A 26,021-nucleotide genomic window follows, 5' to 3' on the forward strand; every position below is an offset into this window, starting at 1 on the left:
CACTGTGATTGGCCCTGGACCCGATCTGTGATCAACCGAATCCCAAGGTCACGGCAATTACAGAGCGCGGCACACTGTATCCCTCTTTCGGCTATAGCGTGGGTGCCAAGTAGTTACACATTGATTAGGGTTTTAGGGAGTACATCACACGTCCAAGGTTTGTTTTAGAGATTAGTTTGCAAATCATGTGTAGTATGATGCCGTTTAGATATTGTTTCAAGGTTAATATAGCATTTGAAAAAGTATCCGTAAATTGTAGAAAAAGCTAGTGCCTTCACTTTGAATGAACATACACACAAAGTTAAAGTACAGATCAAGACCCTCCGATACAGTGGCCCAGAAAAGATGAGAGGCTATTTTTTTGTAGTAGAATATACTCACACTGTGACAAAGATATTAGCACCTAAATGCTCACAAGACCTGGTTTCTCCATTTGTTTAGTGAAAGTCATGGGAAAGTTAATGAGCCGCAGTCCTAACACGACAGGATACTATTAGCCTGCATTTAAAGGTTTCTTAGGCTGTGGTGATAGTCATTATTAGCCAGTGTTCTGCACATTCATTAACAACTCTCTATATTAGTGTCGGAAAGAGAAAAAAACTTGTAGTGAGAACGTAAAATTAAGGGTAAACGACCAGATGTCTTTACAAGATAGCTCAAATACAAAATGATGGAAAACAAAGCTAGTTTAAAAGACTAAGATCTAATATATTATTGCTGAAAAAGAAGAATAAAAGATCTTGGCAAAATCAACGACTTTATAGGGGAAACATATTGATGATACTCCCATATATTTGTTTACAATGCTTTCTTGTATATGTTTAAAAATGATCTTTGGCAGACTTCACCAAGGTAGACTGGCAAAATATAAAAGTGACTACAAGACTGAATACGGTTTAACAAATATCTGTCTAAAATTTGCTAACCTTTAGTGATAAAAAAAAGAGCAACATAAATGAGTAAAAATAGTCACTAAGAAGTGCTTTCACATAGCTCTCTTTATGTTTCTGAGCTCCCAGATTCCTTGATTCTGGACTTTTGGCTCTAAATATATGTCCTTTTCTTACTGGCTGCTTTCACACTGGGGCTTCGGCGGTAAATCGCCTCTATTTTTTGCGGCACTTTACTGTAATTTTTGCTGAGGTTTGTGGCCCCTAGCGGGCTACCCCGCTAGCAGTCGAAAAAGGGTTAAAACGATTTACAAAACGCCACTGCAGCGGCGCTGCCTATTCATTTCAATGTGCCGGGGCGCTTTAGGAGCGGTGTTTACACCGCTCCTTCATTGATCCAAAGATGCTGCTTGCAGGAGTTTTTTTTTAACGTCCTGCCAGCGCATCGCCTCAGTGTGGAAGCACTCAGGCTTTCACACTGAGACTGCAGGGGAGCCGTTATTCAGGTGCTTTAAATGTGCTATTTTTTTTTAGCCCAAAAGCACCTGAAAAAGGCCTCAGTGTAAAAGGGATCTTAGTAATAAGCAGTGCACTATATTGATGGATATGTGGAGGAGGAGCTTGCAGAGTACCTGCTTAAGAACTGAACTCTGATCATTAAAAATTAAACGATAAGTTCCCTTTTCTACAAAAAAATAATAAATGCCCATCTTTTTGCAAGTAAAAAAAAAATGCATTTATTATTTTTTGTAGTAGAAGCCTGCAAGATGATACTCACTGACAGGAAGAATCAGTGAACTACCACAGCTCCTTAGTAGTTCATTGACAACTAAAAGCCAACAGCCGCCAAGGATGTCGGGGCTTGTAGTTCATTCACACACAAAGTGGCGTGTATGCATGAGTGGGTGGAGCCCCGCACGGCCACACTGTTTTCAAACAGTGACAGCTGGTACGGGAAACTTCTTCCTGTACTGCTGCCACGGCCCTGCTATGGAGGACACACCAGGATTCACACCGCCGATACCGCCATGTCAGTAGCAGCAAAATGGCGCAGGCCAGCCTCATGCACAGAAGTACATCCAGCCATCCTCTTCCTCCACTGCGCAGCCTGGGAAGGGTGAGTGACAAAACATATCCACTTGTAGCCCTGATGATCCCCTCTTATTCTCCCCCCTGAAGACACTGATTCCCCTGTATACATGCCAATACAGGCCATGCAGAGTCCACTCTGGCACAGATTATGTTGTCTATACAGCACAGCCATACTTCCCTCACCACACAAATGGACTCTATCAAAACTGACCTATCCTTCCTAAAACATGATGTGCAAAACCTTCGGCACAGGACAAAAAATGCTGAACAACGCATACGGGCATTGGAAGACGAGACACGTCCCTTACAGGGCTCTGTCAGGGAGCTGCGTCAGACCCAGGATTATATTGCTGACAGACATGGAGGATTGCCTGAGGCGTAATAATCTGGGCTTTCTGGTTTTCCCAGAGGGTTCAGAGGGCAGGGCTCCTGAGGCTTTCATGGAGCGATGGCTGACATCCACTTTTGGCGCCCCCACCTTCTCACTGTTATTCGCCATTGAGCGAGCACATAGTCCCCCTGCATCCCTTGCCCTCTGGGGCACCACCACGTGCCATACTCATTAAATTATTGCACTTCAGTTACAGGGAAGTGGTTCTTAGGGCTACCCGAGAAAAGGGCAGGGTATCCTTTTATGGTAATGAAATCACAATTTTTCTGGATTTCTCAGTAGCTACACAAAAACAGAGGGCTACATTCCTGGCCATCAAAAGGCGACTGAGGGATCTAAAATTGCCTTACAGCATGCAGGCCTACTTTTTCACGAATCCTAAGGATGCCGCACACTGGATGGACACCCTGGGGCCTCCGGATCACAGGAACCAGAACCGGAGATCTCCTCCTCACTGAATGTAACTATCCTGTATCACATCTATATACCTCTTGTTTGCAGCCCCCCGCTTAGTTGCTGTTAACGGGGGAGAGTGAAGGACAGGATATCACATCCCTCCCAATCATCCCATCTTCTCCTACCCACAAGAAGCTGGTTACACTTTTCAAAACTTTGATGTAGGTTGCATAGACCTTATTTTTTTCTGGATGACTGTCCCTACTACTTCCCTGTTTGTATTTGGTACTATTCTTCTACTAATTATGGAATGTTTTCTCTAGAATCTGGGTTACTAATCATATATTGTTTTGTGCGGACACGGATGGCAGCTCACTGCTACAGACTTCTCCCTGCTTCTCATGGTTTGCTGGATGCGGGACTATATCAGTCCTTTGCAGTTTTGGTTCTGGGAACAAAGTTCTCATGTGTTTGGGTTTGGGAGCCGGGAGGGTTAGGGTGGTTTTGAATGTTTTGAGATTTTTTATTTTTTCTCTTTTTTTTGTTTAGTTCTTCTCTCCTACTTTTTGTTCATATGCTTACTGGGCTGGTGGGCCATCTTGGTATCCAGTTACTATCTGTAGAAGGCACACTGTTCTCTCACATGTATAAATTGTTCATGCTCCCTCCTACTCCTCAGGGTGCATGGAACTCCACGCTTTGACTTTGACTCTGGTGCACTGTGAGAACTGGGCATCCATAACTGTGATTAACGCTTACTTATGACTAAACTATGTCTAATTTAATGGAATGTTAAGGAGCTTAACTCCAAAGTGAAACAATCAATATTGTTTGAGTATCTGGCACGACATAATCCAAATGTGATCCTCCTCCAGGAAACCCATCTACAAACAAGGTTCCTGGGTTATGGTCCTTAAAAGAGCTAAAATAGCATATGCCCTTCACTCCACGTATGTCCGGGGTACATCTATCCTTATAGCCAAATCAGCACCTATCAAACACTTTAAACTATATCCTAGTGGCTGCTTTGTAATTCTTGTGCTTGAACTCCTTGGAAACCTTACACAGTGACTAGTCTGTATGTTTCACCACCTTATACCTAACAATTCTTTGAGCGAGTGATGGGAACGATATTGGAAATTACCAAGGGCCCTTTACTGATAGATGATGATTATAATACAGTACTTGACAACTCCACTGATAGGTTCCGCTGTTCTACATTATCCCACACACACCTAGGTTCCTTCCTGACCCAATTTGACCTGGTGGAGGCCTGGAGATAGATACATGCGGATGTGAGGGAGTACTTGTGCCGGTCTGACTTTCACGGCACACTGTCACATATAGATTTATGTCTAGTTTCGTCAAATATGCTTAATATGGCGACTGGAGTTATATATCTCCCCAGGGCAATGTCCAACCACTCCCCTTTGATGGTGGACATCGCCCTGGACACACCCTCCTCTAATTGGGTGTGGAGATTGATTGGCTGTGGCTAGCAGACCAGGCTGTTGTGGACCAGAGTATGGCCTCCATGAAGTCCTATTGGATAACCAACAGGCAGAGTGCCTCCATCCCTGTGGTTTGGGATGGCTTTAAGTCCACCACGTGTGGCTCCTTTGCTGCAGCTATTGGGCAGGCCCATAAGGCGTCTCAGTCCAGATTGGTGGACGCGGAAGGAGGACTTAGGGAATGGGGAGACCGCCTATTCTACATCTCCTACTCCTGAGACACACGCTATATGGCAACTAAGGATGGCCAAACTGTTTGCCCGGCAGTCGTTTTGCGGCAAATTTTGCGTGTTCGCGATTCGCCCGATCAGAGGACTATCGCCCGGCGGACATATGTGTTTACAGTGTGAAAGAACTTTGACCCATCCATCATGGGGTACAGGACAGTCAATTGAGACATTTCAGCACATGGACAATTGGACATTCCCCCTACCTTATAAATAGACCTGATCTGGCGGCCATTTTACATTCTGTCTTATTTCAGTGTAGGGACAGGGCGCTGTGTGGAGCAGGGAGAGACTGTAGTGACACAAATCACTAGCTATTAGGTCCACAAAAGTCCTTTTAAGGACTGGTATGGTATAGGTGTAGCACAGTATATAGGGTTGAGTGCACTGCTGTGCTGGTGATTGCAGCAGCCTGTCTTTTGTCAGTGCAGGGAGGGACAGGACGCTGTGTGCAGCAGGGACAGTCAGTTTAATCACTAGCTAGCTATTACTATTAGGTCCACAAAGGTCCTTTTAAGGACTGGTATAGGTGTACAGTATATAGGGTTGTATATTTATAATATACTTTCTTCCAAATATAGAAAGAATATTATACTTGACTGCTGCCCTATTCTGCAGCAGTCCTTTATCAGTGTAGGGACTGAGGTACAGTCTGCAAATCACTAGCTACTTGGTCCACAAAGGTCCTTGTAAGGACTGGTATAGGTGTACAATATATAGGGTTGTGGTGCACTGCTGCGGATTGCTGCCCTATTCTGCAGCAGTCCTTTATCAGTGTAGGGAATGAGGTACAGTCTGCAAATCACTAGCTACTTGGTCCACAAAAGCCTTGTAAGGACTGGTATAGGTGTACTATTTGGAGAGTTGTGTTGCACTGCTGCAGATTTCTGCCCTATTCTTCAGCAGTCCTTTATCAGTGTAGGGACTGAGGTACAGTCTGCAAATCACTAGCTACTTGGTCCACAAAGGTCCTTGTAAGGACTAGTATAGGTGTACAATATATAGGGTTGTGGTGCACTGCTGCAGATTACTGCCCTATTCTGCAGTAGTCCTTTATCAGTGTAGGGACTGAAGTACAGTCTGCAAATCACTAGCTACTTGGTCCACAAAGGTCCTTGTAAGGACTGGTATAGGTGTACAGTATATAGGGTTGTGGTGCACTGCTGCAGATGTCTGCCCTATTCTGCAGCAGTCCTTTATCAGTGTAAGGACTGAGGTACAGTCTGCAAATCATTAGCTACTTGGTCCACAAAGGTCCTTGTAAGGACTGGTATAGGTGTACAATTTGGAGGGTTGTGGTGCACTGCTGCAGATTGCTGCCCTATTCTGCAGCAGTCCTTTATCAGTGTAGGGACTGAGGTACAGTCTGCAAATCACTAGCTACTTGGTCCACAAAGGTCCTTGTAAGGACTGGTATAGGTGTACTATTTGGTGTGCAATATATAGGTGTGTAATACACGTATAAAATATTTGCACATATAGAAAGCATAGTATAGTGCATTTCCACTGTGCACCATTGTGACTGCTGAGCGGATCTGCAGCGATACTACAGAGAGCGACAAACGCAATAAAAAAAAGTATTATAACTGGTGTGATAGACCAGTGGCCCCCAAAAACAACAGATTGAAGCGGGGTGTTATATACCTTCTTCCACATACATACTGCACTTCTCTAGAGACTTTTGTCACAGGGTCATTTAAAAAATGACAGGCAGAGGAAGAGGCAGGCCCTTCCGCAGGGGTGGTAGGGGTAGGGCAGGAGCAACAGACTTGAGCCAAAGTGGCAAATTGCAGAAGGTGCGTGCAATTACGTCAAAGACGCACCAGACTTGGTTGAGTGGCTCATTCAGCCTTACTCTTCTGCACCCTCCTCATCCTCTCGATCTGCACCCTCTTCTTCACTCTCACTACCACCAACACCACCACCATATACCTTCCACTTGAGTCACAGGAATTATTTTCTGATCCATATCAAGACCTTTCTGATGCGCAGCCACTCTTGGCATTGGATCAAAAAGAGGAGGTAGCAACAACCACCGCTCAGCCGTCTGACGACAGTACCCAGATCAGCCCAAGGAGGAGGTTTGTCCTCGCTGTTGCTGCCTACTCCGAGATCTCTAATTATAGCGGTGGGGAAGGTGACGTCGATGATGACGTGTCTAGGGATGCCACGTGGGTGCCCACAAGAGAGGAAGAGGAGGGGAGTTCAGAGGGAGATATGGACCAGTAGATAGGGAGGAGAAGCAGGAAGAACTTAGATTGCACAGGAGGGACAAAGCAGAATGCAAATGTATCAGGAGCAAGGCATCAACCATGTACGGTCACATCTGGCGCTCCCAGGACGCTGGCACATGGCTCCGCAGTGTGGGCTTTTTTTAACGTGTCCGCTAATGACAATAGTGTTGCCATCTGCAATCTTTGCAGTCAACGCATAAGTCGCGGTAAGCCCAACACTCACCTAGGGATGACCGCCTTAAGAAGGCACATGAGCTGCCATCACCGAGCCCAGTGGGAGCAACGGAACACACAAATCCACACTCCAGGCTCTCACCGTCCAGCCTCGTCTTCTACTTCTCCTTCTCCTCTCTCCTCACAATTGTCCTCCTCTCCACCTTCCATCATGGTAAGCTCACGTTTTTCTGAAAAAAGGCAGGCTTTGTGGGCCAAATGTTCGAGCGTAAAAAAATGATGATGCCGGATAACCCTCTTGCCCAACAGTTGACGGCTGGCTTGTCAGAACTCATAGCCCGCCAACTACTGCCATATAAACTGGTGGACTCGGAGGCCTTTTCGAAAATTTGTGGCCATTGGAACACCACAATGGAAGGTCCCAGGAAGGAAGTATTTCTCACAGAAGGGCATCCCAGAGCTATATGGCTATGTTCAGCGGCAAGTGAATGTATCTCTGGCACAGTGTCGGTGCCAAGATACATCTGACCACAGACACATGGTCTAGCAAACAAGGGCAGGGAAGGTATATCACTTTTACTGCCCACTGGGTGAACCTTCTGACGGCCGTCAAGCATGTAACCCGTGACACCCGTGTAGATTTGGTTTTACCGCCAGAGATTGCATGCAGGCCTGGCTCTTCTTCTCCTCCTCCTCCTACTCCATCCTCCTCCCTCTCCTCCTCAGCTGATTCCTCCTTTTCCGCTGCTAGCGTCTCTTCCGCTGCACCGCCCAAGCTCCCCAAAAGCTATTCGACATGCCAGGTGAGACGTTGCCATGTCGTGCTGCGTCTGATGTGCCTGGAAGCCAAGAGCCACACTGGCCCGACACTCCTTTCAGCTTTGTGCTCACAGGCAGATCAGTGGCTAACACCGCTCAATTTGACAGTTGGTAAAGTGGTGTGTGACAACGGTGCCAATCTGCTTAGCGCATTGAAACAGGGCAAAATTATGCATGTGCCATGCATGGCACACGTCTTAAACTTGGTCATGCAGCGATTCGTTGTCAAATACCCTGGGGTCCAGGACATCTTGCGGCAGGCAAGGAAAATCTCGGCCCATTTCAGAAGATCTTACACGGCCATCGCTCGCCTTGCTGACATTCAGCAGTGACACAATCTGCCGGTCAGACGTCTTATTTGCGATTGTCCGACGCAATGGAACTCAACCTTCTATGTGCTTGATAGGCTGCTCCAGCAGAAACGTGCAGTTAACGTCTACCTGTATGAACTCTGTGGCAGAACAGGTTGTGGGGAGCTGGGTTTTTTTCACCGCGCCAGTGGCTGCTCATGCGTGACGCATGCAGACTTCTGCGCCCATTTGATGAGATCACCGAACTGGTCAGTTGCAGCCATGGTGCCATCAGTGACATGGTACCTTATGCCTTCTTTATGGAGCGTGCATTGCGTCGTGTCATTGATCAAGCCGTGGAGGAGCAGGAGCGGGAAGATGAGGAAGTCGTAATGCTGGATGAATTTCCAGGGGGGGCTACTCTATCTGAGACAAGTCAACAACAGGAGTCTGAAGAGGAGTCAGAGGAGGATGGTGCCGGGGTGGATGAGGAGGAGCAAGAAGAGCATGCTTTAAACCTTTCTGGGATCCCTGTTGTTGTGCGTGGATGGGGAGAGAACGAGGAGGACGACATTATCCTGGATGATGAGCAGGAGCCAGGCCACCACACTGCTTCCAGTTTAGTGCAAATGGGGGCCTTCATGCTCCAGTGTTTTAACAGGGACCCCCGTATAAAAAGCATAAGGGTTAAGGACCAGTACTGGGTGGCAACGTACTTAGACCCCGGTACAAACACAAAATGGCGAAAATGTTACCACGTCACAGAGGACTGTCAGAATGGAGCACTTCCAGGCCTTGCTTCGAGAAATTCTGCATTCTGCTTTTGCGTGCGCTGGCAGAGGAGCAATTCCCACTCCCAGAGAAAGAGTTGCGGGTACCAATCCAACAGCGCCTGCAAGAAGAGGGCGGTTTAAAGATGTGTTGGTGACTTCTGATATGAGGTCATTCTTTCAGCCGACCCATCGACAGGTCTCATCCGGATACAGCATCAGGGAATGCCTAGACCGACAGGTGTCCGACTACATCGGGTTAACGGCCGATGTGAACGCTTGACCTCTGGCCGGAGCTTGCCCAATTTGCAATGGAACTGTTGGCTTGCCCCTCGTCCAGTGTCCTGTCCGAAAGGACGTTCAGCGCAGCAGGGGGGATTGTGACCGATAAGCGCACTCGCCTAGCTCACGACAGTGTTGACTACCTCACATTTCTGAAAATGAATGAGGCCTGGATCTCGGAGGAATTCAACACATGTAACCAGTAGACCATGTATATCTCTATAAACGATTTAATCGAGCACACAGACCTTTCTTCTACATTTGGCTCACTTCCTTGTACAAAAAAAGCACACCGTACTATATGCTCGTACCCTCCTGTTTGAAGAGGTTGAGCAGTGTCATATTTTTGGGGCCCAGCAGCGAGTTACTGGTATCAGTGCTGGTGTCAGTGCTCTCTATCTCGGTGCTGGTGTCAGTGCTCTCTATCAGGGTGGTAATGTATGCGATATATACATGGATATTTAAAACCATTTGTTGAATTATTGGGATACTGCAGCGTCTATTGATATAATTAAAAAGAACAGCCTCCGGGTCTGAAACAACCCAGTCAGTTTGTAATATACTAGCCTGTTGTGGTTTCCCGGAACAGATATTTGTCTTTGAAAAAACTTTCTTGAAACAAAGTAGCTTGACCTAAGCCGAAAATCCACGGAAATTGTTTATACTAACATTGGAGAAAGAACTTTATATTTATAATTACTAAATGAACACTCTGTTACAAATCCAGCTAGTAACCAGGCTGATAGTAATAGCTGTAATTCAATATTAGTTTCTCCCCTTAGCTTGCTGTTGATTGCCTGGTAAACGTTTAATTGACATTGTGAGCATTTCTCCAGGTCTAATTAGTTTACCATAATCACTTACGGCAACTAGCAGCAATTGGTCCGGACCAGCGTCATTTTCTGTGTTTGTTGTGTGTGTTATTTATGTCCTGTCGGTAGTCTGTCTTTCACGATATATGTGCTGTCTATTTTGAATATGGGTATTCTTTATGAACTGCCCTTGGTTTTTTAGTAATTTAATTATGGTTAATCATGATATTTAAAACATAAAAATTAAATATAATTTTTGTATGAATTAACCTCATTTTGAAATACTTTTTGGTGCCCAAAGTAACCCCTTTTGCAGTCCGTGCTAATAGAACTGCGCTTCCCCCTTCTTTCCATATGCTATTTGGTTACGGTATCAATACCTTAATTAAGGATTCAATAGGGGTAGAATTAAAGTAACCCTTTATTAGTGGACAAATTTGCATTCTTTTTCCCTTTTCCCTAAAACGAATTGACTCTCTATCACGGTGCTGGTGTGGTGTCAGTGCACTATATCACGGTGCTGGTGTCAGTGCTCTATATCACGGTGCTGGTGTCAGTGCTCTATATCACGGTGCTGGTGTCAGTGCTCTATATCACGGTGCTGGTGTCAGTGCTCTATATCACGGTGCTGGTGTCAGTGCTCTATATCACGGTGCTGGTGTCAGTGCTCTATATCACGGTGCTGGTGTCAGTGCTCTATATCACGGTGCTGGTGTCAGTGCTCTATATCACGGTGCTGGTGTCAGTGCTCTATATCACGTTGCTGGTGTCAGTGCTCTATATCACAGTGCTGGTGTCAGTGCACTCTATCATGGTGCTGGTGTCAGTGCACTCTATCATGGTGCTGGTGTCAGTGCTCTATATCACAGTGCTGGTGTCAGTGCTCTCTATCACGGTGCTGGTGTCAGTGCTCTATATCACGGTGCTGGTGTGGGCTTTTTTTAATGTGTCCGCTAATGACAATAGTGTTGCCATCTGCAATTTTTGCAGTCAACGCATAAGTCGCGGTAAGCCCAACACTCACCTAGGGATGACCGCCTTAAGAAGGCACATGAGCTGCCATCACCGAGCACTCTATCACGGCACTGGTGTCAGTGCTCTATATCATGGTGCTGGTGTCAGTGCTCTATATCACGTTGCTGGTGTCAGTGCACTCTATCACAGTGCTGGTGTCAGTGCACTCTATCACGGTGCTGGTGTCAGTGCTCTATACCACGGTACTGGTGTCAGTGCTCTATATATTGCGGTGCTGATGTCAGTGCTCTATATCACGGTTCTGGAGTCAGTGCACTCTATCTCAGTGCTGGTCTCAGTGCTCTCTATCACGGTGCTGGTGTGGTGTCAGTGCACTCTATCACGGTGCCGGTGTCAGTGCTCTATATCACGGTGCCGGTGTCAGTGCTCTATATCACGGTGCCGGTGTCAGTGCTCTATATCACGGTGCCGGTGTCAGTGCTCTATTTTACGTTGCCGGTGTCAGTGCTCTATATATCACGGTGCTGGTGTCAGTGCACTCTATCACAATGCTGGTGTCAGTGCCCTCTATCACGGTTCTGGTGTCAGTGCTCTATATCACGGTGCTGGTTTCAGTGCACTCTATCACGGTGCTGGTGTCAATTCTCTATATCAAGGTGCTGGTGATCATCTCCTGCACCCTCGATATAGCCTACCCTGACCTTTCCTCTCCTCCATTGCCTTCATGCGCTCCTGAGTCCTGAATTGTCAAAATTTCACATATAAAAAAAGAATACTTGTAGTTGTCGATCCCAGATTCACTTCATGCATGTGTTATGTCAGTGGCCATGTGGTGGGACTATGTGTGCACAGCTAGTAATTATTTTGTGGCTGGAAATATGACCTGTAGGTTTTTAAAGTTCGCCTGCCATTGAAGTCAATGGGGCCCACCATGAACTTTGCGGTTCGCAAACTTTCGACCGCATTCACGGTTCGCGTTAATAAAACGTCCCGACTGAAGTTTGTCCATCTCTAATGGCGACACAGGGCCAGAGAACTAGAGTTGGTGCTCCTGGAACGCACCAAGAAAAAATGTCTATATCAGAACCAACAGCTTTTTGAGTTTGGCGACAAAAATAGACACCTGTTGGCCTATCTCGCTAGACCTGACTATCAGCCATGCAACATCCCGAGAATCATGAACTCAGAAGACGTAGTAGTCAAACAAAACAAAGAGATAATGGAAGCGTTTGTCACATTTTACTACACATTATATGCTACTATAGAGCTCACTAAACTTTAGTGGAACTGGATGACTATTTGTCTGACATCCGGCTTCCAAAACTACTGGATCATCAGGCCCTATTGCTTAACACTCTTTTAACAACTGAGGAAATAGGGGAGGCCATACAGTCATTTGCCAGAAATAAAACGTCGGGATTAGATGGATTCCCCATACAGTGGTACATGCAGTTTAGGGAATCACTGATCCCACACCTGCTTCGGGTATTTAACTTTGCCCTGAAGACGGGACAACTACCGCCCTCTATGTCAGAGGCGCTGATTGTCCTCATTCCTAAACCCCACAATGACCATCTTCTCTGCAAATCGTATCGACCGATCTCGCTCATTAACTCAGATGTAAAGATTCTGGCCAAGGTGCTTGCCCGACAATTGAATAGTCATTACTACTGTTCTTGGTGCAGAGCAGACTGGATTCATCAGTGGGCGATCAACCTCCATTAATTTGCGCAGATTTTTTACCAATATGCAGGCGGTTCATGACACGGTTGGCTCTCAGGCCATTTTGGCCCTAGATGCCCACAAGGCCTTTGACTCGACTAGTCCTGACTAAGTTTGGATTTGGCAACCCCTTTATCAAATGGGTGCAACTGCTGTATTTTAAACCTACTGCTAGATTAAGAGTAAATGCATCTATATCCAATCCCTTTATGCTGATGACATGCTGATCTACTTAGAGGACCCCCAGTCATCTCTCCCTGCCCTGCTGGATATTATTCAGCGGTTTGGTCACTTTTCAGGGTTCCAGGTCAACTGGGACAAATCTCTTTTATTCATGATATATCAGGCGGCATTGACAGTATTACCTCCCTCGTGCCCACTACAGATAGTCCACACTTTTCAATACCTAGGGGTTTTGATACAACATCTCCTCTTATACTAAGATTAATTTGGATCCTCTTATCAGTGAGACACACACACTGAAGACATGGGAACAATCTTCCCCTGACACTACGAGGTAGGATAAACATCTTTAAAATTATTTACTTATATATTTTGAGTAACTCACCAATATATATGTTACAAAAGCCAAATTTAAGGAGATAGATTCAATACTTACCAACTTTATCTGGAGGGGGAGAGCAGTTCCGATTGCAAAACACACCTTACAACTACCCACTCTGGAAGGGGGTCTGGCACTTCCTTGTCTTCAAACCTACTATGTCGCCTCGCATATGGCACAAGCGCATTGGTGGTTTTACCCTGAAGCTAACAATGCGGCCACTGCTCTGGAGGCAGCCACCCCTACCTCCTACGAATTCCCCCAGAGACTAATACATCGAATATCACTTAGGGGGAGAGAAGGGGTGAATGTCCTGGCAATGACCCTATGGATTTTTAGGCTTTCTAAGCTGTTACTGCCCAATGCACACACCACATACTCACCAAATACCCATGTCTACCAGAATTTTTCCATAGAACGGATGGGGAATTATGGTTTAAAAGGGGGGTGAAAATAATCTCACACTTATTTTCAGATAACATGTTCCTCTTCTTCGCGGAATTTCGTAGGGACTTTGGTCTCCCCCACGCAGCCTATTTCCAATACCTGCAGATATGTCATACTGCTGCAACACAGTTCAGTCTCTGAAATATAGATGTTCAACTTTCTCCTCTAGAACATCTATGGACTGATTCTTCCCATACCAAACTTGTTTTTACATATTACAAATCTTGACTCCATTCCATGACCAACAGGCTTTATGCCACTAAAAACAAATGGCGTTCTGACATACCTGAGCTGACAGAGGATATCTCGAGGGAAGTCCCCTCTAGGTTGCCTCTGTCATCTCCTCCCATGACACTGTGATCCAAACAAAATTGTTATACAGGTCCTACTTCACACCGTGTTTACTGTATAGACTACACAGATTGCCCTCTTCATTGTGCTCTTGATGCAGCATGGCTGATGGTACATTTTTACATTTAATGTGGGAATGTACTCCGATAAGGAAGTTCTGGTCAGAGGTCACAGCTTTTATTAGCTCCATAGCTCAGATAACCAACATCTGTAACCCCCTATGGTGACTGTTAGTTCTTCATCACCAATATATCCCATATAAAATGTACAGTCCTTTATATGCATAGTACTGTTTTATGCAAAAAAAATAACCATGCACTGGAAATCTCAATCCTCGCACGTGATAGCTTCCTGGCTCATCATTATCAATCACGCCATACCATTGTATAGGTTGACATATGAAGCTAGAGGATGGCCAAAACAATTCTCTAAGATTTGGAACTTTTGGGTGAGCCATACCACCTACTCCTTGATATACAGAATAAGGCTATAATCCCAAATTATAGGGAATGTATATATGTCCTTGAACTCTATATGGGTTGAACTATATCAAACAGCAATATGACCTACACGTCGCTCTGTGTTTACTGACATGATGCCAGATAAATGTATTTTATTACGGTTGGAGCCTTGTTCGCTCCAAATGTATACCTGTGTATTTGTTTTTTGTTGCGTCTTAAATTTTTTTTTTTAGTTTTAACTTTAAAAAAAGGCAAATAATTTTTCTTAGGATCTCCTTCGAACCTAGTGGTACTTTGATAGACTTTACAGAAAAACTACAAGTATAACTATGAATTTTATGGTTAGAGTGAATTTTATATTCTAATTTTGATACTAAAACAAGCTGGGTTATAAACTATTAATATAGGTCTGAAAAATGTAATACATAAAATGAGCAAGGGCACAACTCTACCTTTGTACAAAGTTTGATATTGTAAGACATAGGGGTGAAATCTTGAGCTTTTGTAAATAGTATTTTTCAATTCTCTTGTTCCCTTGTAACTGTATACACCAAGGCCATTCCTACCATCTATCATACTTGTAAAGTTCCTTGGCCTTTGAGAAAGAATTTTTACTGACTGTGTACATACAGTGCCTATGAATTCCATATGTAAACAAAAAAATATTTTTTCAAGTTGCAGAGGGAAATATGTATACTTCAGAAAAAGGGAACAAGACAAACAAATTAAATTCACAAAGATGGCAAGTACTGGGACAACATCAGTTGTATCTAGAATGCAAAGCTGGGAGAGAGTAGAGTTGTTATATTTCCATTTTTTCTGTTTAATTCAAATATTTATTTTTAAATATACCTTGTTCCAATATCCAGCCAGCTCCCATAGTCTTTAACCAAGAAGAAAAAATGCTGAAAAACAGAAAAAACAAAACATTAGGATTTAAAAGACATAATAAGAGGCTGATTTACTAAAGGAATTAGGAATGTTCACTATAAAAAGCAGTTAAGATTCACTTTAATTATCCACACATGTGAAAAGAAAATTCCAGTTTATTTAATCTCTGCAGAAGACTATTTAATTAAAGTGATTCTTATTTTTTTTAGAACATTCTCAGCTCCATTAGTAGATCAGCCTTAAAGTCCTTCATCATCTATTTGTTTAAATGAGAATCGTGTTAGGACCAAATAGAATCTAGTGTTTATCGTTGCCATTTATTGTTGTTTTTGGATCTGTCTCAAAAAGCGAATATCCATTTTTCATGTTTCTAAAAATCATGTTAAACTCTGATGTTTAGTAAACATTGGCAAGCTTCCACAATAAAAAAATATATAATGCCTGTGTCTGGTGTCAACAAAAGCTTCCAAATCAACAGGATTTTTGGAACGATCGATTTATTTTTTTAGGTGTCATACATGTGATTATCTGTTAAATGTCAAAGTCAATTGGCTAAATAAAAACAAAAAGAAGAGGGTATATGGAGCATGCATAGTTCACATGTTGAGCCCACTTCACTGGTTAAGTGCTTCATTGTAACCAAAAGCATACAGAAAAAAGGAAACCCTATACCAGGGAAGGAAAGCCCCATGCAGAGTAAAAAGCAGTCACATGCAAGACCAGCGTGCACATACAGTGCATGACAAACAAAAGGAAACAATGTACACAAATAAACCAATAAAAACGTCCGGATGTCAAATAACACACGCACAGCAGTTGTCTGTCCAAGTGCAATTACCTAGAATGACCAATTTTAGTAAACAGGAACTGCTGTGTATTTACCCCTAGGATGCGCAAGCAAAAATTTATTCAGCGCAATTCTATGGTTGGTAGCAATTACTGTATAGGTTGCCACTTCCCATAGAATTTACTAATCAAAGGGTTCACCAAGACATAAACTATACTGCTTAATTTCTAGACCGCAAGTCCCATAATTGCCTATAACCTGGTGGTTATAGGCAAAGAAAAAGTGTTACTGCGCAGTGTGGGCAACAGGTCATTATTACAATATTTGCAGGCTCTCCAATTGCAAAAGTGGCAAAGCAAGGGGTTAAATCATTCATTAGCAGCTTAATATTTTCACCACTCTCCACATAGCAGGGATAAGCCCTTCCATAAGTCAGCATGGCAAACAAGCTAAATTTGCCAAGCTGTGGAGTACCAGTCAGGGTGGACAAGTATCAGGTGCGTTTCAAATGAATGATAAGTGTGAGAAAAGCCAAAGATTCAGATGGGTTCACACCTACAGTTCAAGCAGAAAAGGTAAATAAGCAGGCCAAAAGCATTGCAGGCAAATGGATTAAAGTGAAGCAGTCTCAGCCCAGGCAGTCAGGGTCTATTATGGAGGACCTATAGGTGTTTAGTTAGGGTGCGCCAAGTCTTTTTCTGTTTTATGGGTCCTGACCAGACCACTTGGGATGGAGCACCCCATCATCCCCCACCAGTACTTCTAATCAGTGTCCACGAGTTATAGGAGGAGTCCTTTTAGTTCTCCCATAAAGAGGAGTGTATTTCTCCCATGGTTGAGATGCGGGAACTTTCATTCTATGAAGAGTGTAGGACACACTTAAAATTGGGTACTTTGACGCAGTAGTGGGCTTAAGCATTGTATGGCCATATGGTGTGACCAAATCCTCATATTTGCTTATTATATTCAGGTGCTTTAAATAGCCTTGTAGTAGAGCTGCACGATTCTGGCCAAAATGAGAATCACAATTTTTTTGCTTAAAATAAAAAGAACACGATTCTCTAGTGATTCTCGCAACGTAAAAGTAATTTTCTAGCTAAAAAAATATATTTTAACTTGAAACCAACAAATGTAAGGGTTTTGTGTTTAAATAGTTAAACTTTTTTCACTTACACAAAAAGTTTATTCCTTTGACAAATTGTTACAATGTTTATACTTAAGTTCAGCTGATAAAGAATGTTTTGATTCTTGGCAGACTGCCCAGTTTTTCTCTTCTTTTCTTTTGAGGGCTGTGGCTTCAGAAGAGCAGAGAGAATTCTTTGCATAGAAAGAATTGTGAAACACTTTAGTCAAGATCGTGATAGCGATTCTTGACGATTAATTGTGCAGCTCTACCTTGTAGGATTTAAATGACATTTTTGTATGTGTGCGCTATAATCTTTTGTTCTATTGTGGAGGATCTGTCGCTGCCTCACAGCCCTATCCAGCATGCCACTAAGTCTCCTCTCAGCCGTGTAAAAACTTATAAAGAGATAGACTGTGAGGGGATATGCCATCATCAGTACATTGTGCGGAACATGTCACTCACTAGTCAAAGTGTATCTGCCTTTGTGGGTACATTATCACACATGTCCGGTGCATTCCAAACCTCCCGTTTGCCTCTTTTAGAGTATCTCACTCTGCTGCTTGCATCCTCCATGCACGCAGACCATGCCTGTTGAGTTGACCTCGTAATTCCGCTACCGCTCGGGCTGCTGTTATGGGGCATTACCACACTGACTGATCAGACTGATCAACGCATTTCGCTAATAGGTCTAGTGTAGCTTAGTCAGGACAAGGGCAGTCCTGGTACTGTCCCCTTATAAAGGGTTAACCGTGTAGAGGTTACTATCCAAAGCAATTTTTTTTAAGCTGATGTCAAGATTTTTCTACCTGACAATTGCAGTGTCCATCCTTGGCTAAGGATGTAAAAACACAGATTTAAAAGATGGTGCCAACTGAAACTGCCTAAAGCGGGCCAAAGCTGTTTTTTTAAGCCCACGATCCACACAAGTGAGGTGAATAGAGGAATCCCCTCTGCCAGGCCATTGTATTCTAACAACAGGACTTGACAGATCAGCGGCTGCAGTCATTAATCAAAAGTTTTCCAACTTGTCCATTCAACGTGAGGCCGCGTACACACGGGCGGACTGTTCGCCCAACTTTGTCCGCTGAACAGTGTTTGGGCGGACAGTCCGCTCGTGTGTGGGCTTTCAGCGGACAGTTTCAGCGGACAGTTGGACGGACAAGGTTTTTCGGAATTTCCGAAAAACTGTCCGCTGAAACCTTGTTTCAGCGAACAGTCCGCCCGTGTGTAGGCTTGTTCGTCAAACAAAGTTGCGCGCATGCTCAGAAAGGATTTTCACGCCGAAAGCTATAATGCAGTGTATAGGACGTCGTATTTTTCGTCCCGTCGTACGTGCCGTTCACGTCATCGCGCACGGTTTCAGCAAACTGTTCGTCCGTCGCGTGTGGCCATGTCCGTCCATGCTAAGTTTGAGCGGACTGTTTGCCGAAACTGTTGGACGGACAAAGTTGGGCGAACAGTCCGCGCGTGTGTACGCGGCCTTAGTCAATCTAATGATCAACCTCTGTTTAGCAAGGACAGCCATGCACTGCTCAAAATTCAGTCAGTCTCTGCTGAATCGGCCCAATTTCAATCAGTTTATGGCCAGTTTAACATTCTGCACAGTTTGTCATTAAAGTCGTCCCCCAATTTTGAGGCTTTACATACCTGTATTTGGTTTGTATTTACAGATACAGTTTCATCGTCTATGTTTTTCAAAAAAAAAAATTGGATTCAATTGCGCACTTTTTAATTTTCCAAGTCCTCTGCTTTCAGAAAATATATTGTTTTCAAAATAGCTTTTTTCCACCACATATGTAAGGCCCCTCAACAAGCCAAATCCTATTCTTTTTTTATGGCCCCGTTCACATATGAGCATTTTGTCGCCTGAAGCAAAACGCCTGTTGCTCAGAAAAGTACATGAGCTTCTTTTTGGCAGATTACAAGCATTTCTGACCCTTATAGACTTCAATAGAAATGCCTGAAAACGTGTGATATGAGCATTTTACAAACATTTTGCCATGTTTTTACTGCTCAAACAGCAGCTTTTCACCCCTAATTTCCTCCCCCTCCCCTCCCCTAATGCTTTCTATTGACTAAACAAAACTGCCTGAAGCTGATTCCGATAAGCCCCCCGCCCGCAGACCCCGACAACCAACGGCCAGGGTTGTCGGGAAGAGGCCCTTGTCCTCATCAACATGGGGACAAGGTGCTTTGGGGTGGGGGGGCCGCGCGGCCCCCCCTTCCCCAAGGCACCCCCCATGTTGAGGGCACGCGGCCTGGTACGGCTCAGGAGGGGGGGCGCGCTCGCTCGCCCCCCTTTCCTGGCCGGCCAGGTAGCGTGCTCGGACAAGGGTCTGTTGTGGACTTTGGGGGCACCCCCACGCCGATTTTTTTCCGGCGTTGGGGTTCCCCTTTAAGTCCATTCCAGGCGGCGGAGCCCACGACGTCTCCGTCGCGGGCCCCGCCTACCTTGACACGCGCTCGAAATGAGCAGACTGTCCTCCGCGTGTGTGGGCGAGTCCGTTCATTTCAAAAGTTGCGCGGACTTAGTACGACGAACTTAGTTTGCCGTATTAGTCCGCTCAAAAAGTGCCGTGTGTGGGCGTGTTCGTCCATTCAAAAGTTTGAGCGGACTGTTTGACGAACTTAGTTTGGGCAGACAGTCCGCCCGTGTGTACGTGCCTAACACCATCCCAAATGCAGATCAACAAACGCAGTGCATTTGCCTGCACCAGATCTCATGGTACAACAGTACCATGTAACCCCGATGCAGTGTGTTTTTAAAAGTAATGCATGCACTACTTTTGGTGCAATCCAGTGTGAATTCGGCCCATTCAAATGAATGGCCTGAGAATCTGACTGTGCAGAGTCAAGTGTAAACAGGCCCTAAGGTGAGTATTTTCAATATTAACCACTTAACAACCGTCTAACTCTGAGAGGCCGTTAATTAATGGCCTCCCAGAATTCAGCTCTCGTTCATGACGGAGCATGACGGATCTCTCGAGCATGACGGAGCGATCACTTGTAAACAAACTGGCGCCATGTTATGACGCCGGTTCCTCTCTCCCCCTCTCTGTACCGATCGGTACAGCGGAGGGGGAAGAGATCGGTGTCAGCAGCGCTGTGGGCTGCATCTGCAGTGCCCACATCGCTGCTCACCGAAATTTAACCCCTCAATTCCCCGCCAATACCCTGCCAATACTCTGCCATACCCTGCCATACCCAATACTCTGCCATACCCAATACTCTGCATTACCCGGCCAATACTCTGCATTACCCGGCCAATACTCTGCATTACCCGGCCAATACTCTGCATTACCCGGCCAATACTCTGCATTACCCGGCCAATACTCTGCATTACCCGGCCAATACTCTGCATTACCCGGCCAATACTCTGCATTACCCGGCCAATACTCTGCATTACCCTGCCAATACTCTGCATTACTCTGCCAATACTCTGCCAATACCCTGCCAATACTATGCAATACACGCCAATACTCTGCAATACCCGCCAATACTCTGCAATACACGCCAATACCCAATACCCTGCCAATACCCTGCCAATACTCTGCCAATACTCTGCCAATACTCTGCCAATACTCTGCCAATACCCTGCCAATACTCTGCCATACCCAATACCCTGCCAATACTCTGCCATACCCAATACCCTGCCAATACTCTGCCATACCCAATACCCTGCCAATACTCTGCCATACCCTGCCAATACTCTGCCATACCCTGCATCCTGCCAATACTCTGCCATACCCAATACCCTGCCAATACTCTGCAATACCCTGCCAATACTCTGCCATACCCTGCCAATACTCTGCCATACCCTGCCAATACTCTGCCATACCCTGCATCCTGCCAATACTCTGCCATACCCAATACCCTGCCATTTTTTATTTATTTATTTTATTTCAGGCTTCCCAGCCTAGATGTGAGATGTGGGGTCTTATTGACCCCATATCTCACTGTAAAGAGGACCTGTCATGCCTATTCCTATTACAAGGGATGTTTACATTCCTTGTAATAGGAATAAAAGTGATCAAAAATTTTATTTTTGGGGAAAAGAATGTCAAACTAAAATAAATAAAGTAAAATGAACAATAAAAAAGAAAAAAAAATGTAAAGTGTCCCTGTTCCCATGTGCTCGCATGCAGAAGTGAACGCATACGTAAGTCCCGCCCACATATGAAAACGATGTTCAAACCACACATGTGAGGTATCGCTGCGAACGTTAGAGCGAGAGCAATCATTTTGGCCCTAGACCTCCTCTTTAACTCAAAACATATAACCAGTAAAAAGAAATTTAAAGCGTCGCCTATAGGGATTTTTAAGTAGCGACGTTTGGCGCCATTCCACGAGCGTGTGCAATTTTGAAGGGTGATATGTTAGGTATCCATTTACTCGGCGTAACTTCATCTTTCACATTATGCAAAAACATTTGGCTAACTATACTGTTTTGTTTTTATAAGCACAAAAGAGTTTTTTTTTTTTTTTTAAACGCGTTCGAAGAATTGCTGCGCAAATACCAATGCGTGATAAAAAGACGACCACCATTGTATTCTCTAGGGTCTCTGCTAAAAAAATATATATAATGTTTTGGGGTTCTATGTAATTTTCTAGCAAATAAATGATGATTTTTACATGTAGGAGAGAAATGTCAGAATTGGCCTGGGTGCTCCAGAACGCCTGATGGCGCTCCCTGCATGTTGGGCCTCTGTATGTGGCCACGCTGTGTAAAAGTCTCACACATGTGGTATCACCATACTCGGAAGTAATAGCAGAATGTGTTTTGGGGTGTAATTTGTGGTATGCATATGCTGTCTGTGAGAAATAACTTGATAATATGACAATTTTGTGAAAAAAAAAAATAAGGAAAAAAATCTTGATATTGCAAAGAATTGTAGGAAAAAATTACAACCTCAAAAACCTCCCCATGCCTCTTACTAAATACCTTGGAATGTATTCTTTCCAAAAAGGGATCATTTGGGGGGTATTTGTACTTTTCTGGCATGTTAAGGTCTCAAGAAATGGCTGTCAGTCCTTCAGGTGAGATCAATTTTCAGATATTGGCACCATAGCTTGTGGACTCTATAACTTTCACAAAAAACAAATAATATCCACCAATTTGTACTTATTTTTACCAAAGATATGTAGCAGTATAAATTTTGGCCAACATTTATGAAGAAAAATTAATAATCTGCTAAATTTTATAACAGAAACAAAGAAAAATTCATTTTTTACAGAATTTTCGGTCTTTTTTCTTTTATAGCAAAAAAAATTAAAAACCCAGCGGTGATTAAATAGCACCAAAAGAAAGCTCTATTTGTGTGAAAAAAGGACAAAAATTTCATATGGGTACAGTGTTGCATGACTGAGTAATTGTCATTCAAAATGTGAGAGCACCGAAAGCTGAAAATTGGTCTGGTTATTAAGGGTGTCCAGTGGTCAAGTGGTTAAAACAAAACTTCACTGTGCTTGATTTTTTCTAACTGAGGACAGCAGTTAGCATAAATTGTGGGTAACAATCATCAAAATATTCAGAAGAGAATGCAGCGCTAATAATAGTCCATTCAGAAACAAAGTCCACAATTCCCAGGAAGCACCTAAGGTGTGCAATGGAGATAGCTCTGCAGGTGAAATGACAATACTCCACCAACACCACAGCAAACTGGGCCTCTTACCCTTAAGGGTGGACCACTGAATTACAGGTGGTCTAGTAGCAAACAAACACTCATCAGCCTTGCTACTGTTCACCATAGACTGCACAAAATGATTCAAATCCTGTTGTCCCCTCTGAGAGCTTCTCTACACAGGTTGTATGTGCCAGAATAAGCACAAAGACCGCCTCATAGGGTAATATGTAAAAGCACTTTTTATTAAAATGTTTACATTTTGTTCACACATTAGCAGTAATATACAAGCATGTCATGTACAATTCTCTGGTAGTTTCCAACCGTGGTTCACGTGTGAAAGTGATGTAACCTATTCAGGCTTCACCCAACGCATTTTGTCATACCAGACGGCATCAGGGGCACATAAATGCTTTTACATATTACACCGAGGCAGGCTTTGTTCCCATTCTGGCACATCTAACTTGTGGAGAGACGCTCTATTGGGGGACAATGAGATTTGAATCATTTTGTGCAGTCTATGGTGAACAGGAGCAAGGCTGATGAGTGCTTGAGCACTACTAGACCACCTATAATTTAGTGGTCCACCCCTAAGGGTAAGAGGCCTGGTTTGCTGTGGTGTTGGTGGAGGATTGTCATTTCATCTGAAGATCTATCTCCATTGCACACCTTAGGTGCTCCCTGGGAAATGTGGACTTTATTTCTGAATGGGCTTTTATTAGCGCTGCATTCTGTTTTTTTTATAAGACTTTAAACTAGCATTCTTCCATGGGATTGGGGGTGGCTAGAAAATGTAAATCACCATTAATAAAATATATAAGAATGACTGACCATACACTGATCAAAATTTGTCTGGTCCATGATGGCTCTTCGACTAGTGGGTGGCCTCCCCTGATCAACAGAAGTAAATTATTTAATAGAGAGGGGAAATTGGGAATTCCTCCATTTAGGTCATTTGCATGGAAATTCAGCTTTAACTAAAAAAAATAAACAAATAACCATAAATGGCCAGCTTAAAACACTTGAAATTGAGCTAGGTGCCTCACCTCCTCCAGTTGCAAAACTGATAAAATGGGACTAGCCTGGATAGGTCCATCTCCTGAAACGCCTCCTCTAAGCTCCTCTGTAGTTTAGAAGACAGACACTATGAAATGTGTGACACAACAGTGCCTACCACAGAGCAAATGTGTAGGGATCTTTATAAACTAGTGTACAAGATATTTCATATTACTAGGAGTAGGCTATAATTAATTATAGTGCAATGCATAAATGAATATATGGTTTTACATTTTGACCATAGATGTGCTTTAACTACACTGGAGGCCAAATTCCTAGCAGTCAGGCAGGAGATGCTGAATTACAAAGTTGACAACAGAATTAAACATTTTTGGCAAGTAAAATGGTTCACATATGTGTATTCCAACTATGTATTTAGCTGTCTGCCTGAAATTTAGTTTTATTGCTTTAAGAGCATCATAAGAGGATTAGTGCCCTAATATCGGGGTCATATAATGTACAAAAGTTATAGACCTGACAGTATAACCAAATAAACAGCTGGGTATATCTCCTTCTAAAGTAAATATGACCCAGCAGCCCTTTTTTAAGAAGTTATGTTTGCATTTTTCTCCAAGGACAATTTATTCCAAGAATCTTTATCTCTAGTCAAGGTATAAATATTATGTTTGATATATTCATGTGCAATTTTTCAATTAATTAATATGCAAATGTTTGCTTTGTAGTAGTTATTTTTCTGTGTTTGAAGAAAATGTAGATAATATTGCCTTTAGATATTTGTCAGGTAGTTAACAGAGTGCCCTTACTGTAAGAAAATGCTCATTGATACTAGTGAAATAAATCCCTGATGGATGCCACGGGGCAATGGGTTTAAACTGTTTAAATGAACATTCTGCTCTAAATTATCATACTGCAAAAGCTGAAATCTTATCCACAGCATGCAGGGTTTTCATGCCCTATCAATTACCGAGTCGTAAAAGTCTCAAAGATAAGTAATTCTTCTTAAATGCGCCCTCTCCAGATTATGATTATGCTAATGCTGGTATTACCTTAGCTTGGTGTGTGAACGCAGCAGACATTACACCAGAAAAATACAAATCTTGTAGAGGGGAAAAAGCTACCTTTAAAAAGCTGGGATTTTTTAAAGCATCACAGAAAATGTGCATTTTCTGCCTAAAATAAGTGTGGATTATAATGAAAGATTCAATTAAAGGTATAAATCATAACTACATTAAGAGTTACTTGGAAATAAAATGTCTAATCTTTCAGTTTATTGGCTATTGTACTTTAGAAAACATATAAAACTACGTACATGATACAGAGGCAAAAAAAAAACAGGTATGCGGATTCTTAAAGTGAACCTGTTTTTTTAACCACGCTGGGCCCATTCCTTTTTCTGTGTGCTCACCTTCCTTTCACTTCCCTGTTACAACTTTTGGTGTTAAGGCAATTGACTCACTCCCCTTCCTCCACAAAACAGCACCGGGTGATTGGTAACTGGCTACTCAGATATCAGCGCATTACATAGGGGGTAGGGAGAAAGTCCTCACCGCTGTGCATGCTGTGATTATCATTGTGTCGGGGGTACATTTACTTTTAGAGAAGACCTTTCATAGTACAATATACATAGTACAATGTCCTAGCAGTCACAGAGCTTGCAAGCATCATACTGCTTTCAATGACGAGTGGTCATTGGCCAGAGCGTCCACGTGACCACATTGACCACAAAGAATATCCTTGTTCTTTCTGGATCTCATTTTGGAAGAAGATGGCCAAGAATAGATTTAAGCTGGACATACAGTAGTTGGATCAAATTCAGACAGTTCAGCAGGGACTAGTTGAATTTTGATCCATCTATTGCTGTTCCTCCGTTTATTAGAATGATCAGTAGATCGACTCTTCGCAAAAAGGACTGTTGGTATATATGCATTCAGTCAGCTTATGCATCCAATTAGCTTCAGTGCTGAGCAGTGTATTCTGACAAAAGAGTCCCACTGTCAGAATATTATAGCACAGCAGGAAGGATTCCTTCATCCACCTTAAATGTAAGGATGCGTATATCCATTTTTTTCTGCTCAGCCAGCCGGCTGAGCAAAAAATAAAGGAGAATCGGAGACAGACCATTTCATCTATGTTCAGATTTATGCTGATTAATTACCGCTCACCATTGTGAGCA

General features: G+C 43.5%; 1 protein-coding gene across 1 annotated transcript in view; it reads right to left on the reverse strand.

Annotated features, from left to right (window-relative positions):
* Window positions 1-26,021, reverse strand: part of PIGN (phosphatidylinositol glycan anchor biosynthesis class N) — a 618,025-nt gene that overhangs the window by 26,437 nt on the left and 565,567 nt on the right. Inside the window, exon 28 of the mRNA XM_077492054.1 lies at window positions 15,259-15,311. Coding sequence (XP_077348180.1) covers window positions 15,259-15,311 — 53 coding nt within the window. The remainder of the gene's footprint in view (window positions 1-15,258; window positions 15,312-26,021) is intronic.

The sequence above is a fragment of the Lithobates pipiens genome, unplaced genomic scaffold (assembly GCF_037356315.1).
Source record: "Lithobates pipiens isolate NorthernLeopardFrog02 unplaced genomic scaffold, aLitPip1_a1.2 Scaffold_19, whole genome shotgun sequence".
Classification (NCBI taxonomy): domain Eukaryota; kingdom Metazoa; phylum Chordata; class Amphibia; order Anura; family Ranidae; genus Lithobates; species Lithobates pipiens.